Genomic DNA, 21,729 nt, shown 5'->3' on the forward strand with positions numbered 1-21,729 from the left:
ATATGTGATTGTTTCATGATGGCATTATGTTACTGTCATGGATCGGGTGCTGGTGCAGGCGGAAGGCAGGACTCAGATGCAGGATTCTTCTTAACGTGCTCTTTATTTGCAACCAAACCAGGACAACGTGCACCACCGACGAGTAACATGGACAATGACGCGACCAAGGACAACTGGCACACAGGGCTTAAATAAACAAGGGAGGTGCAGGTGATTGGACACAGGTGGAAGCAATCAGGCAATCACAGGACAGGAAGTGAAGTTACCCAGAGACACGAGACACAAGAAAGCTACAAAATAAGACAAGCAGACCCAAACCGTGACAGAACCCCCCCCTCAAGGACCGAATTCCAGACGGTCCTAAAGGAGGGTGGAACCCAGAAAAACAGACAAGGGAGGGAGGGCGGGGAACCCGACAACCCCCGGCCGCTCAGGGGACTCCAAGGGTCGGCGGCACGGGGTCGGGTCCCTCCGGCCGGGATGACCGCCGGACCTCAGGGTCTCGGGGGGCCGACCGCTACGGCGGCCGGGCCTCAGGGTCTCGGGGGGTCTGCCGGGTCGGCGACCGGGCCTCAAGGTCTCGGGGGGCCTGCCGGGTCGGCGACCGGGCCTCAGGGTCTCGGGGAGCCTGCCGGGTCGGCGACCGGGCGTCAGGGTCTGGGGGGGTGCCGGGCGGTGCGGCTCCGGCGTCGTCGTGGCGGGGGGCGCCGAGCTGTGCGGCTCCGGCGTCGTGGCGGGGGGCGCCGAGCTGTGCGGCTCCGGCGTCGTGGCGTGGGGCTCCAGGCCAACCCCTGACCCCACCCTCTTGGGACCGCCTGGAAGTTGGTCCTTGAAGGGGGGCGTCTGGGGGCCGGAACGGGCGCTGACGGGCGTCTGGGGGCCGGAACGGGCGCTGACGGGCGTCTGGGGGCCGGAACCGGCGCTGACGGGCGTCTGGGCGCCGGAACGGGCGCTGACGGGCGTCTGGGGGCCGGAACGGGCGCTGACGGGCGTCTGGGGGCCGGAACGGGCGCTGACGGGCGTCTGGGCGCAGGAACGGGCGCTGACGGGCGTCTGGGCGCAGGAACGGGCGCTGACGGGCGTCTCGGCGCAGGAACGGGCGCTGACGGGCGTCTCGGCGCAGGAACGGGCGCTGACGGGCGTCTCGGCGCAGGAACGGGCGCTGACGGGCGTCTCGGCGCAGGAACGGGCGCTGACGGGCGTCTCGGCGCAGGAACGGGCGCTGACGGGCGTCTCGGCGCAGGAACGGGCGCTGACGGGCGTCTCGGCGCAGGGACGGGCGCTGACGGGCGTCTCGGGGCCGGGACGGGCGCTGACGGGCGTCTCGGGGGCCGGGACGGGCGCTGACGGGCGTCTGGGGGCCGGCACGGGCGCTGACGGGCGTCTGGGGCGGTGTTGCTGCCGCCGAACTCGGAGGTCCAGGACGTGGGGATCGTACCTGGCCTGGAGGAGGGCGGCCAGCTCCAGCACCTGCTCCCCGCGTTCGCTGAGGACTGGAGGCTGGGCGCTGGCCTCCCACTGCGAGTCCCAAGCGGTGTCTGGACAGCGGCGAGGGCGTCGACCGGAACGCCGCCCAGAGCCTGCTGGCGAGCCGGGGTCGGCGTTACGCCTGGCAGCCTGCTGCACGCTGCGGGGACCGCCGAGGGGCAGACGGGTTCCCAAAAACGGGTTCACAAAATTGAATCCTGCTGAGTCCCTTTGTGGTCGCGTCATTCTGTCACGGATCGGGTGCTGGTGCAGGCGGAAGGCAGGACTCAGATGCAGGATTCTTCTTAACGTGCTCTTTATTTGCAACCAAACCAGGACAACGTGCACCACCGACGAGTAACATGGACAATGACGCGACCAAGGACAACTGGCACACAGGGCTTAAATACACAAGGGAGGTGCAGGGGATTGGACACAGGTGGAAGCAATCAGGCAATCACAGGACAGGAAGTGAAGTTACCCAGAGACACGAGACACAAGAAAGCTACAAAATAAGACAAGCAGACCCAAACCGTGACAGTTACAATACATTGCGATATATTGCGATTCTGTAACACGGCCGTGCTAGGCTATTGTATAGATTTTAATATGGCAGTCTTATCACACATGTGCCGTCCTCTTTGTTTACCTTTTCTACTTCTCCATTCTGTCACTGGTATCCCACTTTTAATGTCACATTGTAATGTCTTAATAATAATTCTCTTGTGCAAAGTCAGCATCCAATGCCGACTTACTGAAAGGGTTCAGGTTGGCTCAAAATTTCTGCCAGAGAGCCTTGAACACTTAACAATCTTTTTTTGTTTCGTTTTCTCGGGCTTAACCCAACAGTCATGTCTTTTGAAGATGTAATTGTACTAACTCAGTGTGATGTTCTCATTTCAGGCCATCATGCACCATGAGGGTCACATGGACGACGGGCTGACGCTGTCCCGGTCACAACACGAGGAGAGTCGCACTGCCAGAGTCATCCGCAGTACTGTTTTTTTGTTCAACCTCTTCATCAGGTGGATTACTACACACACGCACACACACACATCCAAATGCACAAACACAAGCCTAGATATGCATTATGTTACAGAGAAGGCATGAAATACCACGCCAAAGGATGGTAATTCGACACCTTCAGAGGAAGGCGATGTTTATTGACTTTGAATAATAAACTGTGATTGGCAGGGATCCATCGTAAGTAATACTGATGCTCTTCTAAAGAGGCCTTTGCTCTTCACTTCTTTCCTCCTGAATGCAAGTAGCTGTGAGAAATTGAACATGATTCTTGTAGCTTAAATCATCTTAAAAAACGTACTAACTGACCAGCTGCACCGTAGTGTGCACATGAACTATGGAACAAAACAAATATCCATTCCAGAACAGATCTGGAACTGGCCCCTCCAAATGTGTGATTAAAAAACAGTGCTGTCATCTAACCGACTTCATTGAAATTTGACATTTTTGGGGAAAAAAAGCTGCAATGTAGCTTATGCATGCAATAAACTTGTACTCCTTAAATTATCCTCTTCATATAATTGTGCCAAAGTTCAAGTCATTTCAACAAGCTGTCTTGCTGCACACCAGTGGCTAGGTAGCTGCCATGTACAGCAACACGTACACTGGTAATTTCATAACAGACATACAAAGATAGAAATTGGTTCTGACAAAGAATTCTAGAGAGCAGTAACGTTGATTATTACTCACTGAGAATCCAACTATAAGATGTAGATAAGTCCCTCCCGCCTTTTGGCGAGCCGTTTGAAATAGTGCACGTAATCTCAAACATTAGGGGCCGCCACATCTGTTTGGACTGGGGAATCAATCCGGCATTCTGAAAACAATCATACTGCAGAAGCAGCTTGTCACATCGTAAAGACAGTGATTGATGGCCTTCACCCCATTTTCACCCCAGGGGTCTGGACACACTGAGGAGAAAGGGGAAGACCTCCACACTTGATCTACCAATAGATTCGGTCAGTCTGAGTCTGCAGGATCTGATTGGCTATTTCCATCCACCGGGAGATCACCTGGAACACGAAGACAAGCAGAACCGACTCAGGGCTCTGAAGAACCGGCAGAACCTCTTTCAGGAAGAGGTAGGGAGTGTGTGTGTGTGTGTGTGTGTGTGTGTGTGTGTGTGTGTGTGTGTGTGTGTGTGTTTGTAGCTTGTACCTCAATACCTGTGAATGATTTCCTTTTCAGAATCAGTTCTTCAATATAGCAAATTACCTTTCTAAATAAATAAAAAATAACACATATAACTTCAGAAAGGGTTTATGTCGAGTTTTGATTATTTGTTAAATATTGCCTCTGAAAGCATGATTAAAATTATTGGGAGTTTTTCTTCATCAGTAGTTTTAAAACATTTTTAATCAAATGTATCACACAGAAACCAAGGAGGTAAAAATGTCCCGTCATGTCTCACTGTTAAATTAAGTTCAAAATTTCCATGTTGGTTCACCATCTGTATTGTTGTGTTATTTATTGATCCTGTCCCAATTTCCTTTTTCTATTCTTTGGTATTTTGTGTAAGTTAAAAAAAGCAATCACAATGTGCATGATGGACTCCACCAATGGTTGCTCCGTTGTACTGTGGCAGTGCTACACCTCCAAGCATGCAGTTGACATCAACATGTCGGACAAATGTGACCACGATAAAGTACTCAAGACTGTAAATGTCAACATCGGCCTCCACAGCATTAACAGTTGAAGCCAAATGCTATCTCCTCTTTTCCACTTCTTTGGCTTGTGTGTGTCTGAGTGAAAGCAACAACCTGTGTGTCCGCAGGGAATGATCAGCCTGGTGCAGGAGTGTATCGATCGTCTGCACGTCTACAGCAGTGCGGCTCATTTTGCTGAGGCAGTGGGAAGGGAGGGGGGAGAGACGTGGAGCTCCATTCTCAACTCCCTCTACCAACTACTGGGTACACACACACACACACTGACACACACTGCACATGGTTAAGAGTAACTGAAGCAAGATTCTACAATGGACAGAAAGTGATCCAATTAGATACATTCAATTAAATAAATCATTTCTATTATCCAAAGAGATGAACATTGATGAGATGATGTTAAAAGACAGACAGTAGAGATAAACACAGATCTTGAAATTAGGGGTTGACCCCGCCCCCACCAAATAGAATTTCTTTCGACATGCCGGAGGACCAGAGCAGAGGTTGTTTAAGGTTACCTCTCCTCCAGAACAAGTCAATAACTTGTTCTTTTATAACCTCAACTCAATAGTCTTTATTTACTTACATGACGGCATGTCATGGTGGCGTGTTTACAACCCTCCTCTGCTCCTAGCAGACAAACACAGACATGTGCAGACACAAAGGTGAGCACACTCCAACCAGCAGAGAAACACTGCTGTGTGTTCCTTGGGACTGCTCGTGTTGCCATTATCGCATAAAAGCAGCACTCCTTGAGTCACGTGTCTCCTTTTCTGTCTCCTCCCAGCGGCTCTGATCAGAGGAAACAGGAAGAACTGTGCTCAGTTTTCCGGTTCATTGGACTGGCTCATCAGCAGGCTCGAGAGACTGGAGGCCTCGTCTGGTAGGTCAGCTCGCCTTAACGGTCTGAAACAGAATCACTGATCACCTTTGGATCAATATGAAGTGAGTGAAAGACTCCATTGGTGGTTGTGATGAAGTATCAGTCTGTCAGTAGTGCAAGCTGTATCTTTCCACAGTCATGGAAGTGCAAACCTTCATTTCGATTCATCATATTGTTCATATTTTTCTATAGCTAATTGGATTCGTATATTCCTTCCTCCAATCGGTTCTAAAACCGTGGAAGCACTATGAGTAGTGGCGGTTGGTGCAACATTTTCTAGCGAGGTCAATGGAATCAATTTAAGTTGTTTGATGCAAAACAATAAAGGTGTCAAAACACAATAATTTGCAGTTTAATTTAGTATAATAGTCGTCTCGTCTGCTTGAATGGCGATAAAATCTGTTCTCCCCTACTTCCTCCAGAATGTCCTCCCCTGTCAATACCGGCCTTGACGAGAATGCGCCCCGAGGCTATTTAGGACTCTGATTGTGTGTCACATATTTTTTCAATTTAATCAGCAATTGCCTAAAGGGCTTCTTGGACAAGCCTTTTGCTGCCAATCTTGATTGCCCTAGCACAGCTAAAACACGCATGAAGACAGGACGGGTGTATGACAGGCAGGACGTGCAGGAAAAGCAGATATTTTGCCAAGATATCAGAATTTACAAATATGACTAGATACATTCCGTATATGAAAAACACATATGTTGACTTTTTTCAGTTTGATATTATCTTTTCTTTTTTTGGGCTCAAGGTGGGACACCTGACATCAATCATCCTGTTATTTCAGCTGGATAATGGGACATTTGATCAACTTAGTTGAACCACGTACGAGGAACAGGGCCCAGCTCTTCCAGCGGTCGGTCCTGTCCCTTGTGGTTCACACCCACTTTAGCACGGTTGATTTAAAAAGTATCCACGGAAGAATGCCATAATGATAACACCTTGTCTCCCAGGGCTTCTCCTATTTATCAGATTTTTCCAAATGGCAAGCAATCTGTCAGTCTGACTGATCTTTGTGGTGAGAGTGAAAAAAGCCACTAAAATGCCTGTGGATTTTTTAAAAGAACAACACAGTAGGAATTATGGTGTCAGAATGACTCCTGGTTTGAAAGCCTTCTGTCCATATGTAGTCACTCTTACTATGCATATTATGTATTTGCAGGTATACTAGAGGTGCTTCACTGTGTGCTGGTGGAGAGTCCTGAGGCGCTGAATATAATCAAAGAGGGACACATCAAATCCATTATATCTTTGTTGGACAAGCATGGACGCAACTACAAGGTACAAGCACTTATACATAAGGACTTGCAGAAAAGGATCACGTTCAATTCAATTTTTCAATTCAAAGAGATCACGTTGACTTTGGTTAAAATAAAAACAAATGTTGCAATCAGAACTGTGTAAACATAGAGGCGTGTACAGCATGTCAAAAAATTGGCCTAACGTGTACAAGTCTTCGTCAAAGGCATTAAAGGCAAGACAAAAGGCATTTTTGTGCACCCAGTCACTCGAGCAATTTATCGGTTATGGGCTGTGTTGCTTCCATTACACACTGTCCTGCAGACAAGACAAAATAGATCATCCAAAATACACATTTCGGTTTAGGGTTCAGCTTCTTCTTGTATCTACAGATTTCTCTTAAATTCCCCCGAAGGTTAACCTTAACTAAAGCCTTATTTGCATATTTGAGCATGAAAACAGTTGGCTCAATGCAAGTGATCAAAGGTTTTTTATCCTACTCACCTGGAATGTCTCCCCTGCAAGTTATTCAAAAAAGTTATGTGATGATATTCCACATGGATGAGTGTGTGTGGTGCTAAAAGGCCTCCAGGAATCTGAAGAACACGAGGCAGCTGAGGGCTGAAGTGCTTGATGAAGCAAGAGAGACACAAGAAGGGATTTCTCCACCAGCTTTATTTTCAATCCCCTGATTGCCGCAGGCAGAGGAGCCGAGCTGCAGCCTCTCCAACCCAATCCCTCGGGAACCCTGCAGTTCAGTCTCTGTGTCAGTACGAGTGTGTTCATTGTAACGAAGATACATTTTACAACACTGACATATGTTCTGGTGTGTCTTTGTGTGTGTGTGTGTGTGTGTGTGTGTGTGTGCTACCATCTAGGTTCTAGATGTGTTGTGCTCATTGTGCGTGTGTCACGGCGTGGCAGTGCGCTCCAACCAGCACCTGATCTGTGACAACCTGCTGCCAGGAAGAGAACTGTTACTGCAGACCCGCCTGATCAACCACGTAAGCAGGTATACACACACACGCACACACACACACACACACTCACACGCAATCTAATACAACAATCCAAAAATGAAAAGGCGAACACTTTGTCGTCACTCTGACCCGGCGCAGTCGCTTTTCAGACGGCTTGTTGACTCCTCCTCTGCTTTCTCCTCCCATCAGCATGCGTCCCAACATCTTCCTGGGAGTGAGCAACGGCTCTGCTCAGTACAGAAAGTGGTACTACGAGCTGATTGTGGATCAGGCGCTGCCCTTCGTCACAGCAGAGGCTTCACACCTCAGGGTGGGCTGGGCCAACACCAGCGGCTACGCGCCTTATCCCAGCGGGGGCGAGGGGTGGGGCGGCAACGGGGTGGGCGATGACCTCTACTCCTATGGCTTCGATGGACTCCATCTCTGGTCAGGTGAGGTGCTTGTGCGAGTCTTCTGGTACTTGCTACATAGTGTGCACCGCTTGGAACGCTGAGGGTTAAAACTCTGTTCTCACTGTGCAGGCTGCATTGCGCGAACCGTGAGCTCACCCAATCAGCATCTTCTGAGAGCAGAAGATGTGGTGAGCTGCTGCCTGGACCTCAGCGTGCCCAGTATCTCCTTCAGGATCAACGGCCAGCCCGTCCAGGGCATGTTTGAGAACTTCAACTCTGACGGCCTCTTCTTCCCCGTGGCCAGCTTCTCTGCAGGAGTCAAGTCAGTGAGAATGCTGTTGCTGTTACGTCAGAGGAAACTCAAGAGAATAAATACTACAATAATTAAGAAGGAAATGATTACTGCACGTTTATAGTACTTTTGTCCATTCAAATTAACTTTTACTTTTACTTTTATAACTATTTAGTTTAGTAATTGTACAGAATGCTGAAATCAGCTATAATAAAAAACTAATGTCTGTGTTTGGTACTTTTCCCCTCTGAGGTGTGGGAAAGCAATCACATCCATTTTTCCATCATACCCTTTGGACAATAGACTCTCCTTGACTCTTGTTGTCTGTCACACTGCAGGGTGCGTTTCCTCCTGGGGGGTCGTCACGGGGAGTTTAAGTTCCTCCCTCCTCCGGGTTACGCCCCTTGCTACGAGGCGGTGTTGCCCCGGGAGAAGCTGAAGCTGGAGGCCGGTCAGGACCAGACTGCAGCCAAAGACCTGCTGGGACCCACAATCACCTTGAGCCAGGCAGCTTTCACCCCCACACCTGTAGACACCAGCCAGGTAGAGTGTGATCGTATTATGACATCAATAATCGTGTGATTAAATAAAGTACAATAAACGATGGAAAAGTAAAATAGTTACATTTCTAATAACATCATTACCTTAAGATATTAGGTATTCCTGGCTCCAGAACTCGAGCTTCACGCCGTGCTTCCGCGTTGGCCCCCCCGAGGTCCATCGATGTGTGCAGCACGCCGATCGGCTGCGAACACGCACAAACTAACACAAACAATTCATAATGAGGGGAGAAACTCAATTAAGGACAATAATATGCTAAAAATAAATAAAAACACGCCATTCTGGTCCAGAAGAAAACCTCAAGGAGTTATCATTATTATTAATATTGCATGTTATATAAACATGTGTAGGTGGCGACAGACCTCATGGTCTAATGACGAGAGAAGCGTTTCATGCCTATGTGCAGGTCATGTTATTTTCTGTAAAACAAAACAAATGAGGGTAGGAGCAGTGGAACGCAGCAGCAGACCCATGTACCAAAGTCGTATCAACGTTTTGTTCTTCCATGGGCTTGCAGATTGTGCTGCCGCCTCACTTGGAGAGGATCAGGGAGAAGCTTGCAGAAAACATCCATGAACTGTGGGTAATGAACAAGATAGAACTGGGCTGGACCTACGGTGCAGTAAGTACAGAACCAATGATTGAATGACCTTTATTATGCATATTGACATACATTTCATCTGATGCCAATTCAACTTGCAACTGAGTCCCTTTACCATAAAAATCCTCAACATCCTATTCTGATTTGAAAACCGTTATATTATTGCTACCAAAGGACAAACATGGAAAGTGAAAAATAAAATGCAGGTGTTGTTCCAATGATTAAAATGCATGTTTACTTGATACATTTCTTACGGAAAATGTTCCAACTACATGTCTATGAGCCCGTTAGTTAGATTACAGCATGCAAGCAAAGGACCAGTCTCTGTCACATCGTATTGAGTGATCAGCAAATCCTTGATTTCATTTCAAATAAAGGCCTCAGAAGCAAAGCAATCAATCGGTACTCCGAATGCTGTGCAGTCATGAGTCAACCCGTTCCAGTCAGTCAGTCAGCCGTACCTGCCGCTGTGGCTCATTTAGTGCACAGCCGTAGCCCCTCACTTGTTACCCAGATAGGAGGTGATACTGCACATCCCAAAGAGGCAGTAATGAAACCTGATAGTTCTAAGTCTTATGTCCAGGTTTTCCATTTCTCAGGGGCACCTTTCTAGTTCATACAGGATGTGTGTGTGTGTGTGTGTGTGTGTGTGTGTGTGTGTGTGTGTGTGTGTGTTTCAGGTGCGAGATGATAACAAGCGGCAACACCCCTGTCTGGTGGAGTTCTCCAAGCTTCCGGAACAAGAACGAAGCTACAATTTACAAATGTCTCTGGAGACTCTGAAGTAATGCATTAGTGCCGAATGCCACATGAGAACTTCCGAATTCTTTCCGTGGCATTTAACCATGGGCAATGACAACACTAAATTGTGTTCGATCGTGTGTGTTACAGAACTCTCCTGGCCCTTGGGTGTCATGTTGGATTGGCAGACGAACACGCTTTAGAGAAAGTAAAGAGCATGAAACTGTCCCAAACGTAAGTGGCCCCCTCCATTAGCATGATAACTGATAAGTAATGCCACGAGTCACCAAGAACTGGAAGCAGTACAAAACGTGCATAATGTATCAGGACTTTTAATGAGATGATTCATAAAGCTCAGACAGTAGATGAATGTTGTTAAGCTGTTAATCTTCACTGTGCAGCTATGAGCTGTCCGGTGGTTATAAACCCGCCCCTCTGGACCTGGGCCACATCAAGCTGACCTCCACCCAGGAAGCCATGGTAGACAAACTGGCTGAGAACGCGCACAATGTGTGGGCAAGGGATCGCGTCCGCCAGGGCTGGACCTATGGCATCCAACAGGTACCCACACCTTGTGGAATGCTGGGCTCTGTGTGTGGGTACGTTTGTGTGTTCAGTTGAACTAGTGTTGTCTATATATATATCTCAATATCCCCAATTGATTTAATTGTTGGCTGACATGTCTGATTGAAGCCGTTCCAGACCCACTCCTCCACTTGCTCAGTTTGTCGCCCCAGCACATGATGTTTTGGGGGTGTTTCTCAGGGTCAATGGATTACTTTTCATGCTGATAAATTGTTGTCTTAATTTGCATAGCCTTTTGTGTCTCTCTCCCTCTCCACCCGCCTCCCCCTCTCTCCCCTTTTTCAGTTTTTCTATTTTGTAACAGCTGTATGGATTATTCAGCAAAGTTCAGTGTCGCCACAAGCTGTACTTTTCTATTAGTGAGGATTGGAAAATGATCATTGCTTAGTATGTCTGCATGTTAACAAAAACTATGAAGACGCTTTGGTGTCTGTCTGTGGTACGGCCGTCACATTCAATATTGATGATAATCCAGTAAAATAAATAGTAATCTACATCCAGCCGGCAGCTTGGAAGACAGCTTGGATGTCTCATGAGGAAGAAATACTAAAGCTACTGCCATGCCATTTCAGCCATTTCAGAAGAGCAACAGCATAAGGACAAGCTGCATCGATAAACCGGCGTATGAAAAACACACCTATTTTACTCTAAATAGAAAATGGTTTAATTGATTTTATTTTATATGTTTACTGAGGGGAGAAATCAAGAGACAAGTCATTTTCTCATTCACTTCCATAGGACCATATGAGTCGCCCCCTGCTGGGCAGTAGAGAGAATGCACTTAAAGACAATTTCGCACTGCTTTAACTTATCAGACGTTGCTCTCTGCCTAGAACCAAGGTAATTCCAATGCATAAAGAAACTAATGTTTCACGGTTTGTTTCCTGCTCAACTGGAGCCATAAGGGGTTAGCGTGTCCTGCCTGCAGGCAGTTCAGTGATGTTAACGAGGGAGGGGAAAGCACTTCAGTATCTCTCTACCCAGCCAGCACCACGTTCCCAGGTAATTACTTTTTATTCTTCTGGTCTCTGTCTCTCATCAGGATGTGAAGAATCGCAGAAACCCTCGTCTGGTCCCCTACATTCTGCTGGATGAGAGAACCAAGAAGTCCAACAAAGACAGTTTGAGAGAGGCTGTCAGGACTCTGCTGGGACATGGATACAACTTGGAAGCTCCTGACCAGGACCATGGTACAAAAGCTATGCCTTATTGTTTTATCGCATTTGGATCGCATATTTTTTGTTGCAATATCCTTTTTTGGGTGAAATCCTTGATTGTTCAAAAATACAATATGTGATAATCAGATGTTATTGTTTCTTTATGGTAACCCACCCTTTTTCTCATTCAGCAGCTCAATCTGAACCCGACCACATTGCTCTTGAGAGGTTTCGCATTTTCAGAGCAGAAAAAACCTACTGTGTTAATGTGGGGAAGTGGTACTTTGAGTTGGAGGTACGAGATGTGTGAGCATGCGCTGAACATATTGACTTTTAGAAAGTCCCTCATGGTAACTTATTCTGATCTAAAGAATATGAAAAGGGAAAAAAACAGGATGTTGTTAAGATTCTGCATTTGATTGAACGCAATCTGTGTGCTTGCATGCTTTGACGATTTTTTCCCCCCTGAACTGGATGTTAATTGGTTCCCACTTATCCTCTAGGTATTATCAGCCGGAGAGATGAGGGTGGGTTGGGCCAGGCCAGGATGCCTCCCAGACCAGGAGCTGGGATCAGATGAACAGGCCTTTGTCTTCGATGGCTTCAAGGTGGAAGGATCGTTCTTTGCTCCACTCATTCAGTTTTATGGCACTATGATGGAATTTCTTTTTTTGACCTATTAATGTCCAAATGAGACTGAATGTTGGATGTCGTTGTCTTTTTCATAGGTCCAACGATGGCACCAGGGTAATGAGCATTTTGGCCGTGCGTGGCAGACAGGGGACGTGGTGGGCTGCATGGTGGATCTGAACGAACACACCATGATGTTCACACTCAACGGAGAAGTGCTGCTGGATGACTCCGGATCGGAGCTAGCCTTCAAGGACTTTGAAGTTGGTGAAGGTCAGTGGTGCGTTATATATTTACAACATATATCCTGTGATGGACATTCGCCTGTTGGTGCACGTCCAACCTTTCCTAGCAACACCTGGTGCTGAACCCATAGAGTAGATGAGAGCGTTCGAGACACACGCCTTTTTACTTTTAATTTGACTCTCAGCTATGGAGACAAATGGGGACGGGCAGGGGAATCCAGGCAGGGAATGGCAGACAGACTGGCGAATCGGGAGGATGGATGACTCCAAAGACACAAATACAGGATCAGAGGAAAAGCAGAATAACCATAAACCAATATCTCAACAGAGCAGCCAAGCGCAGTCACTACCAAGTTAGTTGAAACAACGATCTGGCGATGAGTGGATGACGAACTGGGGTAGATTTACTGCAACGTGACAGAATAGTTTTGTTGATGCTGTTTACATTCTTGCAAAAGGATGCAACATCTAAAAAAAGATGCACTGCAAAAATGTGTTTTTTGTGTTACACACACTGCAAGCTCCGTTCAAATGTGTTTTATTCTGCAACAAAAACAGACAGTCAGCAACACTGAAAAACAGAACGACTGTCTGTACTTACACTTGCTCTGTGCAAGTGTTACAGCGCCCCTCATGCCTGCTAAACCCGCTACTGTCACCTGGTGGCGGAAACGAGTACTGCCCCGCAGCCACTCCAGGGGAAAGCAGGCAGGCTCAAAAAGTCACACAAAGGGTTTTAAACAATAACCAAAACAACCACAGTGACAGGCGAATGGCACTAACTAATACAAGCCAAACAAACAATGGCAGTGCTTAAAATGTCCAGGGTGCCACATGTGCGCAGTGGGTTTGTTGTGTTCCAAATGGGGTACAACTTGTTAGGCATCCCTGTGCTGCACAATAACAATGAATCCTTGAATTATTAAATGTTGCAGGTGAGTTGCACAAATGGTCCATTGGAAAAATTCCTCTACGGTTATAGCTGTACCTGCCCAAAAGGTTTCATCATTGTATTCTCCTCTTTGGCTCCAGGTTTTATCCCTGTATCCAGTCTGGGTGTGTGTCAGGTGGGGAGAATGAACTTCGGCAAAGACGTCAGCACCCTGAAGTACTTCACAATCTGCGGTCTGCAGGAAGGCTACGAACCGTTTGCTGTCAACATGAACCGGGACGTCACCATGTGGCTCAGCAAGAGGCTGCCTCAGTTTGTTCCTGTTCCCCCCAACCACCCACACATGGAGGTGAGCGGAGCTATATGGATCTACGTAGCTAACACCTGGTAGGATCTGATGTATTTTTAGGTAGAACATTTAATGACATATTACAGCGTTCATATGCACTTAAAAATGAACTGATTAGAATTTGGTCATTACAGGTCACTGTGACCTCACAAAACCCATATTTGTTATGATCATTTCTCACTAGCATGATCAAATACCATTAAGTAAGACACAGTGGACTATGTTTCTATATTTACTATACTTACTATGTCGCTTTTTTCAGGTGACAAGGATCGATGGAACAGTGGAGTCCTGTCCGTGCTTGAAGGTCACCCAGAGGTCATTTGGCTCGCAGAACAGTTGCACTGACATCACCTTCTACAGGCTGAGCATGCCCATAGAGTGTGCGGAATCCTTCTCCAGATCCACAGCAAACGAAGGCTTCTTCTCACCAAAGAGGGTAAAAGTACAGCGAATACACTAACGTGTACTCGTTTAAATCTCTATACATGTGTCTGAAAGATACAGTAGGATTGGGAATATGATGACAATATGTGTGGTCCGTTTTCTGTCTGTTTCTGCAGGAGCTAGAGGACTTTGAAACTGTGTCAGACTTTGAGGTCCTGATAAAGTCTTCTCATGGTCCCAATGGCCCCGACCGAGATGAATTCAACAACCACAAAGATTATAACCAGGAGAAGCCTTCAAAACTCAAGCAACGGTAAATCCTATGTTGACTCAACCCTTCATTTTTCCCTAATCAGCTTTTGCACTCTAATTTGTACCATACTGTCACGGTGTTTGATCACCTTTTTTTAAACTGTATAAACCTATATTAAGCATCTGATCTACCAGGTTCACGTTGAAGAAAAACAAGCCAGACATCAGCTGTCCAACATCTGCTCGTCTGTCAGAGGAGGTGATGGCTGACGACAGAGACGAATATGAGTTCCTTATGCGAGGCTCTACTGTAAGACAATACAAGAAAAAAATACTGATCCCAAAACACTCAACGGCAGTATACATGTAACTGATGAGGAGAAGTTCCCTCCTCAAAGAGAGCAAACAGATCAACAGGTCCTAGAAACTCTTCAGTCATTACATTAGTCCAAGAGTTTATCACCTGCATAGTGTTTCACAATACAGGTATTAAGAAGCCTGTTGGGGAAGTAACTGTGATCAAGGGAAATTTAGTTCAACTTGACCTAAGTACACCCCTCTTTCTGTTCAGCACTACTACTCCGTGCGCATCTTCCCTGGTCAGGAGCCCAGCAATGTTTGGGTGGGCTGGGTGACCTCTGACTTCCATCAGTACGACCCAGGCTTTGAGCTGCACAATGTCCGAAGCGTCACCGTTACTCTGGGAGACGAGAGGGGCAAAGTTCATGAGAGGTTAGTCTCAGGTGTAGCTAAGTCATAACTTAACTTACTTCCTCAATATAAAGCGCAGTAACTGTTACATGGTGTGTGTGTGTGTCTCCTCAGTATAAAGCACAGTAACTGTTACATGGTGTGTGTGTGTGTCTCCTCAGTATAAAGCACAGTAACTGTTACATGGTGTGTGTGTGTGTCTCCTCAGTATAAAGCGCAGTAACTGTTACATGGTGTGTGTGTCTCCTCAGTATAAAGCGCAGTAACTGTTACATGGTGTGTGTGTCTCCTCAGTATAAAGCGCAGTAACTGTTACATGGTGTGTGTGTGTCTCCTCAGTATAAAGCGCGTAACTGTTACATGGTGTGTGTGTGTCTCCTCAGTATAAAGCGCAGTAACTGTTACATGGTGTGTGTGTCTCCTCAGTATAAAGCACAGTAACTGTTACATGGTGTGTGTGTGTGTCTCCTCAGTATAAAGCACAGTAACTGTTACATGGTGTGTGTGTGTGTGTCTCCTCAGTATAAAGCGCAGTAACTGTTACATGGTGTGTGTGTCTCCTCAGTATAAAGCGCAGTAACTGTTACATGGTGTGTGTGTCTCCTCAGTATAAAGCGCAGTAACTGTTACATGGTGTGTGTGTGTCTCCTCAGTATAAAGCGCGTAACTGTTACATGGTGTGTGTGTGTCTCCTCAGTATAAAGCGCAGTAACTGTTACATGGTGTGTGTGTCTCCTCAGTATAAAGCGCAGTAACTGTTACATGGTGTGTGTGTGTCTCCTCAGTATAAAGCGCAGTAACTGTTACATGGTGTGTGTGTCTCCTCAGTATAAAGCGCAGTAACTGTTACATGGTGTGTGTGTCTCCTCAGTATAAAGCGCAGTAACTGTTACATGGTGTGTGTGTCTCCTCAGTATAAAGCGCAGTAACTGTTACATGGTGTGTGTGTCTCCTCAGTATAAAGCGCAGTAACTGTTACATGGTGTGTGTGTGTCTCCTCAGTATAAAGCGCAGTAACTGTTACATGGTGTGTGTGTCTCCTCAGTATAAAGCACAGTAACTGTTACATGGTGTGTGTGTGTCTCCTCAGTATAAAGCGCAGTAACTGTTACATGGTGTGTGTGTCTCCTCAGTATAAAGCACAGTAACTGTTACATGGTGTGTGTGTGTCTCCTCAGTATAAAGCGCGTAACTGTTACATGGTGTGTGTGTGTCTCCTCAGTATAAAGCGCAGTAACTGTTACATGGTGTGTGTGTGTCTCCTCAGTATAAAGCGCAGTAACTGTTACATGGTGTGTGTGTGTCTCCTCAGTATAAAGCGCGTAACTGTTACATGGTGTGTGTGTGTCTCCTCAGTATAAAGCGCAGTAACTGTTACATGGTGTGTGTGTCTCCTCAGTATAAAGCGCAGTAACTGTTACATGGTGTGTGTGTGTCTCCTCAGTATAAAGCGCAGTAACTGTTACATGGTGTGTGTGTGTCTCCTCAGTATAAAGCGCAGTAACTGTTACATGGTGTGTGTGTCTCCTCAGTATAAAGCGCAGTAACTGTTACATGGTGTGTGTGTCTCCTCAGTATAAAGCGCAGTAACTGTTACATGGTGTGTGTGTGTGTCTCCTCAGTATAAAGCGCAGTAACTGTTACATGGTGTGTGTGTGTCTCCTCAGTATAAAGCGCAGTAACTGTTACATGGTGTGTGTGTGTCTCCTCAGTATAAAGCGCAGTAACTGTTACATGGTGTGTGTGTGTCTCCTCAGTATAAAGCGCAGTAACTGTTACATGGTGTGTGTGTGTCTCCTCAGTATAAAGCGCAGTAACTGTTACATGGTGTGTGTGTCTCCTCAGTATAAAGCGCAGTAACTGTTACATGGTGTGTGTGTGTCTCCTCAGTATAAAGCGCAGTAACTGTTACATGGTGTGTGTGTCTCCTCAGTATAAAGCGCAGTAACTGTTACATGGTGTGTGTGTGTCTCCTCAGTATAAAGCGCAGTAACTGTTACATGGTGTGTGTGTGTCTCCTCAGTATAAAGCGCAGTAACTGTTACATGGTGTGTGTGTCTCCTCAGTATAAAGCGCAGTAACTGTTACATGGTGTGTGTGTGTCTCCTCAGTATAAAGCGCAGTAACTGTTACATGGTGTGTGTGTCTCCTCAGTATAAAGCGCAGTAACTGTTACATGGTGTGTGTGTCTCCTCAGTATAAAGCGCAGTAACTGTTACATGGTGTGTGTGTCTCCTCAGTATAAAGCGCAGTAACTGTTACATGGTGTGTGTGTCTCCTCAGTATAAAGCGCAGTAACTGTTACATGGTGTGTGTGTGTCTCCTCAGTATAAAGCGCAGTAACTGTTACATGGTGTGTGTGTCTCCTCAGTATAAAGCACAGTAACTGTTACATGGTGTGTGTGTGTCTCCTCAGTATAAAGCGCAGTAACTGTTACATGGTGTGTGTGTGTCTCCTCAGTATAAAGCGCAGTAACTGTTACATGGTGTGTGTGTGTCTCCTCAGTATAAAGCGCGTAACTGTTACATGGTGTGTGTGTGTCTCCTCAGTATAAAGCGCAGTAACTGTTACATGGTGTGTGTGTGTCTCCTCAGTATAAAGCGCAGTAACTGTTACATGGTGTGTGTGTGTCTCCTCAGTATAAAGCGCGTAACTGTTACATGGTGTGTGTGTGTCTCCTCAGTATAAAGCGCAGTAACTGTTACATGGTGTGTGTGTCTCCTCAGTATAAAGCGCAGTAACTGTTACATGGTGTGTGTGTGTCTCCTCAGTATAAAGCGCAGTAACTGTTACATGGTGTGTGTGTGTCTCCTCAGTATAAAGCGTCGTAACTGTTACATGGTGTGTGTGTGTCTCCTCAGTATAAAGCGCAGTAACTGTTACATGGTGTGTGTGTCTCCTCAGTATAAAGCGCAGTAACTGTTACATGGTGTGTGTGTGTGTCTCCTCAGTATAAAGCGCAGTAACTGTTACATGGTGTGTGTGTGTCTCCTCAGTATAAAGCGCAGTAACTGTTACATGGTGTGTGTGTGTCTCCTCAGTATAAAGCGCAGTAACTGTTACATGGTGTGTGTGTGTCTCCTCAGTATAAAGCGCAGTAACTGTTACATGGTGTGTGTGTGTCTCCTCAGTATAAAGCACAGTAACTGTTACATGGTGTGTGTGTGTCTCCTCAGTATAAAGCGCAGTAACTGTTACATGGTGTGTGTGTGTGTCTCCTCAGTATAAAGCGCAGTAACTGTTACATGGTGTGTGTGTGTCTCCTCAGTATAAAGCTCAGTAACTGTTACATGGTGTGTGTGTGTCTCCTCAGTATAAAGCGCAGTAACTGTTACATGGTGTGTGTGTGTCTCCTCAGTATAAAGCGCAGTAACTGTTACATGGTGTGTGTGTGTCTCCTCAGTATAAAGCGCAGTAACTGTTACATGGTGTGTGTGTGTCTCCTCAGTATAAAGCGCAGTAACTGTTACATGGTGTGTGTGTGTCTCCTCAGTATAAAGCACAGTAACTGTTACATGGTGTGTGTGTGTCTCCTCAGTATAAAGCGCAGTAACTGTTACATGGTGTGTGTGTGTGTCTCCTCAGTATAAAGCGCAGTAACTGTTACATGGTGTGTGTGTGTCTCCTCAGTATAAAGCTCAGTAACTGTTACATGGTGTGTGTGTGTCTCCTCAGTATAAAGCGCAGTAACTGTTACATGGTGTGTGTGTGTCTCCTCAGTATAAAGCGCAGTAACTGTTACATGGTGTGGGCTGGAGAGAGCAGCAGTCCTGGTCAAGGGAGAAGCAATGGCTTAGAGATTGGCTGCCTGGTGGACACAACCAACGGGTTGCTGACATTTACAGCCAATGGTAAAGAACTCAGCACCTACTACCAGGTAAACCTTCCACATGTTGTTGATGTTGCATATACAAGATGTCATGTCCAGAAAAATATGTTAGTCAGGTTGTGTTGTGTCTGTCTCGTGAGTTCCTGTTTTATTTTGAAAATGCACCTCTTGTGTCAGGCAACTGACAGGGAACGATTCATTGTTGATTCAGTTCTATTTAAGGAGCTAGCTACGCTCTCTCTGGCCTCCACAGGTGGAGCCCAGTACTAAGCTGTTCCCAGCAGTCTTTGCCAAGGCCACAAGCCCCAATGTCTTCCAGTTCGAACTGGGGCGTATTAAGGTGAGATGGACACACACTCGCGCCCCAAACTGCTTAGTCGCCTAGGTCTGAGTTTTGGCAGGCTGCTTTTAACCTCATTGTCCTGCAACATAATAAAAGCAGCCTCGTGGATAAAAGGTGTGTCATGTTGGTTTGGGATAATGATTATGTCTTATATGACATCAGATTAATGTGGAATAAGATTGAGGTTGACAGAAAAAAGACTGTATAATGGTGTCCTCTCTGGGCTGTCCAGTTTTGTCTTATGGAGTGTTGTATAATTGTCAACATGTCTGTTTCTCGTCAGAATGTGATGCCTCTGTCAGCTGGTTTGTTTAAGAGCGAGAGGAAGAATCCAATCCCTCAGTGTCCTCCAAGGCTCCACGTCCAGTTCCTCACTCCTGTATTATGGAGTCGCGTTCCTAACCACTTTCTCAAGGTACAGTTCTTACAGCAGGCCTGCAATCCGGGGCTCATTGATGGCTTTGTTTTGGCTGATATCTAAGAGAATAACCTTAGACAATAAGTCTTGTGTAATGTACAGAGAGATGTACAGAGATCTAATGGATCACTGTTCTTAAAAGAAATCTTCCAACAATTGGAAAAAATGTTATCTTACATTTATCGTACTTGTATGCGACAGGAGACCCCTATTCAAAATAACTGTGTTGCTATTTATGGTTTAACTTTAGGTTAAATTTCCAATTTACCGGGGTAGCTTTACCAATGCTTGTCTCTATAAAGAAAGAAGGGAAATTCGGCTTCCATATTATCCTCCTGCGTATCAGTAACATGCTAGTGAACTGTCTGCTGTGCTGTGCAGTGGGTGGATAGCAGCATGAAATGTAATATATACTGTCTACCAAGTGCATATATATATTTAAAAAACTTAAACCGGAACTATTTTTTTCAGGTGTCAGCATCCAGAGTGAATGACAGACATGGCTGGCTGGTCCAGTGTAACAAACCTCTGCAGTTCATGTCTCTGCACATACCTGAAGAGAACAAGTGGAGTACACACAGCTACATGCACAAAAACATACTCACGCACACATCTGGGTTGGACCATCTGGCTTAGCGGGAATTTTCTGGGTGGGCCTCCCTGCATTTTGGGACAGAGCTGTCTTTTTGTCTCACTGGCCCATAAAACATGTAGCCTAGATGCTTTTTTTGCCCTTCCCCTTAGATGCCAGAGACGATTTATTTTTGTCTCAGTTAGTTTTAACCCCATGAAAGTGTCACCGCTCAGCAGTTGAAAACTTATTTTGGCCCTCACTATGGAAGGAGTATAAACACTCACACGCACACCTACACACATTTTCAATGTCCTGCTGTCTCATTTCTCTGCGTGCTGTGTAGGTCGGTGGATATCCTGGAGCTGTCGGAGCAGAGGGACCTACTAAAGTTTCACTACCACACCCTCAGACTGTATTCAGCAATCTGTGCTCTGGGAAACAACCGGGTGGCACACGCCCTCTGCTCCCACGTAGACGAGGCGCAGCTCCTTCAGGCGATAGAGAATAAGTACATGCCAGGTAACGCACAACGCATTATAGACCACACACTGCAAGCAACACACAACACCCTGTCCCTGGGAAGTAAGAAGAGCCTAAGCTCTCAAGTAGTAAGAAGTCAGGGGAGATTGTGGATCATACGTGCGTGAAGCAGGATTGAATAGCTGTAGGAAGAGTGTAAAGTCAGTAGAATTTGGTAATACTCCAATACAAAGATACTACACTTAATAAAATGACAAGGTACTTCAAAGGAAAGCTGTATTCTATTATGTTTTTCTCATGAAAAGAACCAAGCCAATTGTAACGCACCACAGGAGGCAGGAGTAGACCCAAGCGCAGAGCGCAGATTTATTCAGTAAAGGTACAAAGGGAGTAGGCTAAACGTATCCGGTAAACAGGCAGGAGGTCGATATCCAGGAGCAGGTAGATGGGCAAAGGTACCGACAAGGATCAGGCAGGAGGCAGCGAGGTCTAGAACAAACAAGGGGTCTTCAACACGAGGCAAAACAAGAGATCAGCCTAACACTCAGAATGTGATGGTAACATACACAAGACTTTGCAAGGAACACAAAGGAATCAGGGGTAGATACACAGACCAGCTTGATGGGTAACCAGATACAGGTAGTAGGAGGAAGTGGGCGTGCACAACAGATGGCAGACACAAAACGGAACAAACCAACAAGACAGTAATCAGGGGGGAAATTTGGGGTTCGATTTTGAAGGCCTCAGTTTTCAGGGGAAGAGGAGCGCTGGATCGTGACACCAATAATGTGTTCCGTCCTCAATACTTTCTGAATACCCTACATCCCTCTGCAACACCAAGCCTAAAGAAACTGCTCAGTTTCGTCAGGACTTATCAGAAGTATTATCAGCAAAATTTAAATAAGCAGCAAAAGTAAAGGTAGCAAGAAGTGACTAAAAATGCATTTAGTAAATTCTGGATTACAAAGGGTCCTACTATGTGCTCTCTTCTTTAAGCATTTGTCTGGAAATGGTTGCACCTAGCTAGAGAAGG

At 46.3% G+C, this 21,729-nt stretch overlaps 1 protein-coding gene across 5 annotated transcripts in view; it reads left to right on the forward strand.

The window, feature by feature from the left end:
* ryr2a (ryanodine receptor 2a (cardiac)) overlaps positions 1 to 21,729 on the forward strand; it is a 119,653-nt gene that overhangs the window by 32,953 nt on the left and 64,971 nt on the right. For 2 of the 5 annotated variants that reach the window (XM_037462837.2, XM_037462841.2), the window contains exons 12-38: positions 2,371 to 2,492; positions 3,389 to 3,572; positions 4,265 to 4,400; positions 4,939 to 5,034; positions 6,200 to 6,318; positions 7,155 to 7,288; positions 7,446 to 7,687; positions 7,778 to 7,970; positions 8,279 to 8,483; positions 9,019 to 9,123; positions 9,783 to 9,886; positions 9,994 to 10,077; positions 10,245 to 10,404; positions 11,471 to 11,618; positions 11,777 to 11,880; positions 12,089 to 12,193; positions 12,314 to 12,488; positions 13,493 to 13,701; positions 13,964 to 14,140; positions 14,265 to 14,401; positions 14,536 to 14,650; positions 14,912 to 15,072; positions 18,773 to 18,929; positions 19,135 to 19,221; positions 19,508 to 19,639; positions 20,114 to 20,208; positions 20,560 to 20,735. In XM_037462837.2, the coding sequence (XP_037318734.2) occupies positions 2,371 to 2,492; positions 3,389 to 3,572; positions 4,265 to 4,400; positions 4,939 to 5,034; positions 6,200 to 6,318; positions 7,155 to 7,288; positions 7,446 to 7,687; positions 7,778 to 7,970; positions 8,279 to 8,483; positions 9,019 to 9,123; positions 9,783 to 9,886; positions 9,994 to 10,077; positions 10,245 to 10,404; positions 11,471 to 11,618; positions 11,777 to 11,880; positions 12,089 to 12,193; positions 12,314 to 12,488; positions 13,493 to 13,701; positions 13,964 to 14,140; positions 14,265 to 14,401; positions 14,536 to 14,650; positions 14,912 to 15,072; positions 18,773 to 18,929; positions 19,135 to 19,221; positions 19,508 to 19,639; positions 20,114 to 20,208; positions 20,560 to 20,735 (3,862 nt within the window). Of the gene's footprint in view, positions 1 to 2,370; positions 2,493 to 3,388; positions 3,573 to 4,264; positions 4,401 to 4,938; positions 5,035 to 6,199; positions 6,319 to 7,152; positions 7,289 to 7,445; positions 7,688 to 7,777; positions 7,971 to 8,278; positions 8,484 to 9,018; positions 9,124 to 9,782; positions 9,887 to 9,993; positions 10,078 to 10,244; positions 10,405 to 11,470; positions 11,619 to 11,776; positions 11,881 to 12,088; positions 12,194 to 12,313; positions 12,489 to 13,492; positions 13,702 to 13,963; positions 14,141 to 14,264; positions 14,402 to 14,535; positions 14,651 to 14,911; positions 15,073 to 18,772; positions 18,930 to 19,134; positions 19,222 to 19,507; positions 19,640 to 20,113; positions 20,209 to 20,559; positions 20,736 to 21,729 lie in introns of those variants that run through there. The other 3 variants (XM_037462839.2, XM_037462843.2, XM_037462842.2) reach the window with 2 other exon arrangements.

Source organism: Pungitius pungitius, chromosome 21 (genome assembly GCF_949316345.1).
Source record: "Pungitius pungitius chromosome 21, fPunPun2.1, whole genome shotgun sequence".
Taxonomy (NCBI): Eukaryota; Metazoa; Chordata; class Actinopteri; order Perciformes; family Gasterosteidae; genus Pungitius; species Pungitius pungitius.